The sequence below is a fragment of the Sardina pilchardus genome, chromosome 6 (genome assembly GCF_963854185.1).
Source record: "Sardina pilchardus chromosome 6, fSarPil1.1, whole genome shotgun sequence".
Taxonomy (NCBI): Eukaryota; Metazoa; Chordata; class Actinopteri; order Clupeiformes; family Clupeidae; genus Sardina; species Sardina pilchardus.
This window is the reverse complement of record NC_084999.1, coordinates 4,253,169-4,260,668: the sequence shown is the minus strand read 5'-3', so window position 1 is coordinate 4,260,668 and position 7,500 is coordinate 4,253,169. Positions and strand designations below refer to the sequence as shown.

Here is a 7,500-nt window from a genome sequence, read left to right as displayed (position 1 = left end):
TTCTGCCTCTGCTCTCGATATCTCTCCCTAAAACGTCTCGATCTGTTGCTCTCCATATCTCTCCCTAAAACGTCTCTATTTATTGTTCTCTACACCTCTCCCTCAACTGCCTCTATCTAACTGCCTCTATTTGTTGCTCTCGATATCTCTCCCTTAACTGCCTCTATCTGTCACTCTCTACATCTCTCCCTAAACTTCCTCTATCTGTTGTTCTCTACATCACTCCCTAAACTTCCTCTATCTGTCGCTCAGCAGATCCATCTCTCTGGTTTTCATATGAATGTACTCAGGGTTGGAGGAGAAGTGTGATTGTAGTGACTTCTGTGTATGGAGGAGTGTATGTGTGTATCTTGATATTTGTGTGTCTTTTGTGTGTGCATTTCTCTGAAAGGGTGTATGTGTGCACGTGTATGTGTGTGTTTTAGTGTATGTGTGTGTGTGTGTGTGTGTGTGTGTGTGTGTGTGTGTGTGTGTGTGTGTGTGTGTGTGTGTGTGTGTGTGCGCATGTGTTTGTGTATGTGTGTGTGTGTGTGTGAACACCTGTTTGTGTATGTATGTGTGTGTGTGCATGTGTGTGTGTATGTGTTTATGTGTGTGTGTGTGTGTGTGTGTGATTGTGTTTTAACATGTTGTCGGTTCTATGTGCCCATCTCCCCCTCTCCCCTGTGGTGGGCAGGTGTGATTGGCTCTGGTCACTACTGCGCTGCCCGTGGCTTCGTTGGCGCGGTGCGTGAGATGGTGGCACACCTGGTGCCCCTGACGCGCCACCTGTGGCAGCAGACCAAGCTGAAGATGCTGCCCACACCCGCCAACTTCCACTACATCTTCAACCTCCGCGACCTCTCCCGCATCTGGCAAGGCATGCTCAACTCCACCGACGAGGTCGTCAACACACCTGAGGTGTGTGTGTGTGTGTGTGTGTGTTGGGAGGGGTGGAGGTGTGATTGTGTGTGGTGGGTGTAGGGTTATCACTGTTCAGAATGTGTGTGTGTGTGTGTGTGTGTGTGTGTGTGTGTGTGTGTGTGTGTGTATGTGTCATGTGTGTAGTATGTGTGTACTGTATTCAGGAGGCACGAGTGTGTGTACTGTATGTGTATGTCTGGTGTGGTATATTTATGCTCCCCACATTTGCCACCTTCCACTACATCTGCAACATTAGGGACATCACATGCCCACTACCCAGCATATGCCAGGGCATGCCCATCACCTCACTGACTGAGCTCGCTCATCAACACACCAGAGCAGGGCTGTGCTGTTAATCAAAATTTTAATCAAAAAATCGAATTTCAAGCAATTTCCAGTTATGACTTCTGATAAATATGGAAGCTTTTTTGTCTCATTCAATTTTGCGATGGTGCTCTTGTTTTGGCATGGGTTATGTCCTGTGCACCCTTTGCCTTTTTTGATTAACTTTTCTGTTTCATTTTTGAGAAACTTTTTTAGTTTTTGTGTGTTTTTTTAGGGAGGGGGGTAGTATGTGTGTGTGTATGTGTGTGTGTGTGTGTGTGTGTGTTTGTGTGTTTCTGCGTGCCTGCGTGTGTATGTATTGTAGTGTATTTATTGTGAGCCCAAGTCATTGTAATTGCCGTTCTGAGAGAGACTGCACAGCAGGGCTGAGGCCAAGCACAGTGTCATCCTGGGCATTATTTCAGTAATGAGCCATGACATTAATTAGCCTTACATGCACGCACACACACACACACACAAACACACACACACACACACACACACACACACACACACACACACACACACACAGCATGAATTAAAGCCAGACAGGTGAGCACTGAAAAGGGGCTCATGGGTGGCCGTGAGTGGCCACAGCTCTGGCCTTCCCTGGCCTCTGATGATGCTTCTAATCAAGGAGAAGAACCGGAGCAAACCGGAGCAAACCGGAGCAAACCGGACCTCTCCTCCACGCTGCGCCCCTACAGAGGTGGCTGACCGCTGCCCCCCGCTGGGGCGGATCTATTTCAGTTCAGTCCCGGCTTGTTCTTGTGTATCGCACCATTTCCCTGTCCTGCTCTGGCCCAGATCTGAGCCGGATCTGGCCTGGAGTCTCTGCAGCGTCCAGCTCAGGTGTCAGGTGTCAGGTGAGGTGACGTCACGTGCGGGTTTCCATGGCAGCCTGAGTGTACAGAGAAGGATTCTAAGTCCCAGAGAGAATGGCTGGGTAGCCTGATCTCTGAGTAAACTCCATGGATAGCCCTCATATCAGAGTCAGACACCCTCCTCTATCCGTGTGTGTGGGTGTGTGTGTGTGTGTGTGTGTGTGTGTGTGTGTGTGTGTGTGTGGGTGTGTATATGTGTGTGTGTGTGTGTGTGTCACTATATGTCACTGTTTGCTCCACAACATGATTGATGGTGATCTAATTTCCTGTATGCTTCTGTCTGTATGTGTGTCTGTGTATGTGTGTGTTTGTGTTCATATGTGTGTGTGTGTGTGTGTGTGTCTCAGCTCCTCCTGCGGCTTTGGAAGCACGAGTGTAAGCGCGTGATCGCTGACCGCTTCACGTCGCCGGACGACGTGTCCTGGTTCGACGACACCTTGGCGCGTCTGGCGGAGGAGGAGCTGGGCGAGGCCGAGCGGGCGTGTGTGGACTGCGGCGTGGACGCTCACTTCGTGGACTTCCTGCGAGACGCTCCTGAAGCCACAGGTACACTCAGAGGTAAACAGGTCACAGGTCACACAGAGGTCAAGGGGTATTCCAGGACAGGTTGAGCTTGGTAGCCTCTCCTGTAGCGATTAACATTAGCCACATAGCCATTCAGCACCATTCATTTCAATGTGTATTGATTAAGCAATAAGCGCCAAGAGGCAGTGGTTTATATTGAATTTAGATCACGGTGTGTGTTTAAGCTGAAATTTACATTGCTATGTAAATGCGATTCAGCCAATCATAATCAAGGACTGGAATTATGAATGTTTTAGAATATGAATGAACAGGAATACATTCATGAGCCTGTAGAAACGGTTAATAAACGTCCCGGAACTACTCATCATATCGCATGAACAGCAGCCCACACCAAACCTTCAGAAGGCCGTATAGATGTAGGTAGGTAGGGCATTCCATTAAGGGTGTGTGGAACTAACTGACCTACAGTAGGCTTATACATTGATTTTGCTATATTGCTAAATTTCTTCAGCTATGAGGTTGATACAGGGGAGCAGTTAATATGGTGTTAATATGGTTTTGTTTCTTTTAACTTGCGTAAAACACTGTCCTGGGGCTTGTACACAATGAGGCTTATATGCAGGAAATGACTGTAGTACGTGGCCATGTACAGTAGCAGCATTTTGAACTGACCGCATGTGCTGGGGTTGAGTGAGACTTGCAAACTTGCAACAGTGTGAAGAGAGCCTGGCTTGCAACAGTGTGAAGAGAGCCTGGCTTGCAACAGTGTGAAGAGAGCCTGGCTGTTGTCAGTGCAAGATTAGAATGAAGCCACGTATCAACATCTGTTGTTCGCTATTTGAAATGGCAGGTTTCAGTCTGCTGATATTTCCTTGGAGGAAGAAGCTGGATCTGATTAGTTATTCAACATACTGTAGGTGTCCATCAACAAGGCCTGCTTGAATATGACCCCGCAGTAATTGGAGTGGGCAGCGCGGGAGGGAGGCCGAATACTTATGTCTATATTATGCTTCTGTCATGGGAACCAGGCTTATCTGAACAATAATTAAGACATGCTTGGGTTGGATTGAGCTATAAAGCAGGATTTGCCATCCAGTCCCTGATGGCATTAAGACAGTCAAGAAGCAGAGATAACCTGTAAGCCTCAACAGATGTGAATAACAAGTTGTAAGGCAACTGCAGCTGCAATGCAATTAAAAACTAGCATTTCCCTTGGCTGGTATACAGTTGATTTGATTTTAGGCCCAGACTACCAGTCAAAGTAATTGCAGCTGTAAACCCATACGAATGCACTTCAGACAGCATCTGTGAACTCACATGAATTCAGGCATCGTCTGTAATTCCATATTAAATTGAGATTGCATGTATAAATCCATAGTAATACAGTATTATTATATTGATCCTCACAACCTGCCCTTGGGAGCGATATCTGTTCATGGGTGTATAAAATCAAGCAGCTGAATTATGAATGCAGACGGCATGGTTCTTGATGAAGACACCTGTGGAAAGGGACCTGATGAAACCTATGAATAGGGCTCGGACACACGGGTTGCATTCTAGAAATATTTCCGTCATGTTGGTAGCGCACCGAACGTAATAATCCATTCATTTAGATGCAGAAGACGAGAAGCAGACAATTTATACTATTAGCGATTCTTGTCCTCTTGCGATTGTGGGTTGTGCTGTTACACCCCACTACACAGCAACATACGACCAAGAAGGCAAAAACTAAGTAACAGGAACACACTAATAGGCGGGAGGAAATCCATAGTAATCCATAATAAACTAAGGAGTGAGGCTGCCAATATGGCTGCCCGCAAAGTTTTCACATCACAATCCCGAGCCCTATTGGGACATAGTATTCCATTTAGCATTAGTGCAGCTGCACTCATACCTGATAGACCATGGCAGTGCCAGCTCTGATTAGCTGATTGGCTGACACCTCTGGTCACATCTATGACTCGTAATAACCTGATGGCTTTAATTTGCTTGGAAGCATGGGGAAAATGTCATTTTCTGCATGTACTGTAGTGGTTCCTCTAGAACAGTGTGTGTGTGTGTGTGTGTGTGTGTGTTTGTGTGGACTCTTTGGTATATCTGAGTGGGAGATCGCTCATCTCTAATACAGCTGAATAAACATGGCTGACAGCTCATGAGTGTGGAATGAGTGCAATCAGTCATTGTACGAAAAACACACACATCATGACAGTCCAAAATACTCACTGTATGGAGTCAGGTTTGTGGCTGGTTAGCCTGTGATAGCTCATTGGTAATAGCCTACCACTGTGAGACCAGCTGTCAATATTTACTGTAACTGCGTGTGCGCGCGCGTGTGCGTGCGTGCTGCATGCGTGCGTGCGTACGTGCTTGCGTACGTGCGTGCGCAAATGTGTGAAGGTTAGAGTGGTGGTCTGTCTGAATGTGTATCTCAAGAGCACAGTTTTTCTTATACACACACACACATACCTCCGACTCTTACGCACCTCGTCTTCTCACCCCCTCGGCAGGAGAGGAGCCGGAGGACGCCGACTTCGATATGCCGAAGGTTTACGAGCCCATCGCGTCCTTCGAGAGCCTGATGGAGCGCCTCAACATGTTCCTGCTGCAGTACAACGAGACCATCCGCGGGGCCGGCATGGACATGGTGTTCTTCAGAGACGCCATGATCCACCTCGTCAAGGTGTGCAACCATCCCCCCCCACCCTCATCCCCACACCCCCCCGCCCTCAAAAGTGTACTCAACTGCCCGCTTCGATAGCTACAACCAGAGCCACAGAAAGAGAGAGTTACAGTACGACACTCTTTGATGTCACCGCAACACGATTAAATGTTCCAAAAAAGCTGCGCTGAATGGCTGAATGGCAGGAGGGTGGGATGTACAGTACGTCTGGATGCTGGAGGGTGTAACCAATGAACTCATTAACTACTGACTAAGGGAGTGTCAACACTCTTTTTTATCTACCGCTCTGGCTACAAAATGGAAAGCGCTCGTGTCATGAGAGGGACCCTGTGCCCTGCTAAAATCTATTGAACCGCACGCTTTGCTAGCTACTGTACAACATGAAAAGGGCTCCTGTCATGAGAGGGACCCTGTGCCCTGTTCAAATCTATTGAACTGCACGCTTCGCTCGTGTCATGATTCACATACAGTACGTGTATACACAGACAGAAGTAACACATGCAAATGTACACGGTTTACATTGTATTTGGCCAGAAAAACATGCAACAGCTTATGCAATCTTGAAATCTAGAATAGAGTGTACTTGGAAGGCCTACTGCACAAGCGTCCTATCACCGAGGAAATGCCAGTTCAAGGGTATGGGCTGCGGAAGGGTTTCGCCTGCGTTCAATAATTCAGTGAGGATGACTGTGCATGGAGAGGGCCTCATTTGGTTGCCTATGGTTACGTAACGGAGCAACCCTGTCTGAAAACTTAAGAATGTTTCTGCTCATCGTGGATCAACAGAGTCTGCTCCGTTGCACAGAGGGAAGCATCCATATATTACAGTGTGTGTGTGTGTGTGTGTGTGTGTATGTGTGTGTGTGTGTGCGTGCGTGTATGTGTGTGTTTTAAATTCTCTTTTATTATGCAGGATACAATTATGCAGAGAGGACTGCGTCTTCAGACAGACTAACATTTTGCGTAATGATGTTTATGTTGTAGCGTATATTAACATGCAGTCTGATCATTAAGAGTCTTGTGATTCATGATGGACCTGCTCTTGTGCTCTTTCCTCTGCTTGACTGATTAGTAAGTCGAAGGCTAATGATGGGATTCCAGACCAGAAAGCTTTTTAAAATGGCGCTCTGACATGGGGATTTGACCTCCCTTTCCTCATTGTGTCAGTAATCTGGGTCATGATTGTGTGTGTGTGTGCGTGTGTGTATGTGTGTGTGTGTGTGTGTGTGTGTGTGTGTGTGTGTGTGTGTATGTGTGTGTGTGTGTGTGTGTGTGTGTGTGTGTGTGTGTGTGTGTGTGTGTGTGTGTGTGTGTGTGTGTGTGTGTGTGTGTGTGTGTGTGTGCACAGGTGTCGCGGATCATCCGTACCCCACGAGGCAATGCTCTTCTGGTTGGCGTGGGGGGTTCAGGGAAGCAGAGTCTTACCCGGCTGGCCTCCTTCATCGCCGGATACAAAACTTTCCAGATTACCCTCACACGGTCAGTGCACAAAGCCACTCAGACATCCCTCTCAGAATTAGTCAAATGCACTCCCCCAGCTCTCTCTCTCTTCGTCTCTCTCTCTCTCTGCTTCTCTTTCTCTCTCCCTCTGTCTCTCTCTTTCTATTCTCTATGCTAATGTCTATGAGAAAGTCAGAAGGAGTGTGTGTGTGTGTGTGTGTGTGTGTGTGTGTGTGTGTGTGTGTGTGTGTGTGTATGAGACAGAGAGAGAGAGAGAGAGTGATTAAAGAAAACAAGGCATTAGCTTTGCATTAATCTCCTAATGTCCCAAGTACTGTCCTGGTGTCACATTCTAGAAGCTGCTACTGGAACCGAGATGGCTGGTATTCTATAAGTAATCTGTTATTCCATTCATATCGGAGTCCTCCAGTCCGTGTTCTCATTATGGCTCGTTAATGGGCTGACAGCGGATCCTTTCACAATTTGGGTGCTCAGCTGACCCGCTGGGCCACATCTGGGCCAGGTCTGGCTCTGACCTGTTCTCAGCCATCACGGCAGCCGAGGCTTAGCCTGTCTTAGAAAGCGTGACTGAGGATGTGCCAGTGGTTCCATGTGCTTTACACACGCCAGGGTCAGACCAAATGGAAGGACCTTCTTGGTGGACAATACCTCTTTGGCAGTCTGTCTCTGTCTTTGTTACGTTTGTTGCTGTCTTTCTTTATCCTCCCTCTCTCTCTCTCTCTC

General features: G+C 47.5%; 1 protein-coding gene across 1 annotated transcript in view; it reads left to right on the top strand.

Moving 5' to 3' along the window:
• dnah5 (dynein, axonemal, heavy chain 5) overlaps positions 1-7,500 on the top strand; it is a 153,415-nt gene that overhangs the window by 63,310 nt on the left and 82,605 nt on the right. The window contains exons 50-53 of the mRNA XM_062537914.1: positions 677-900; positions 2,459-2,657; positions 5,144-5,316; positions 6,665-6,795. Of these exons, the coding sequence (XP_062393898.1) occupies positions 677-900; positions 2,459-2,657; positions 5,144-5,316; positions 6,665-6,795 (727 nt within the window). The remainder of the gene's footprint in view (positions 1-676; positions 901-2,458; positions 2,658-5,143; positions 5,317-6,664; positions 6,796-7,500) is intronic.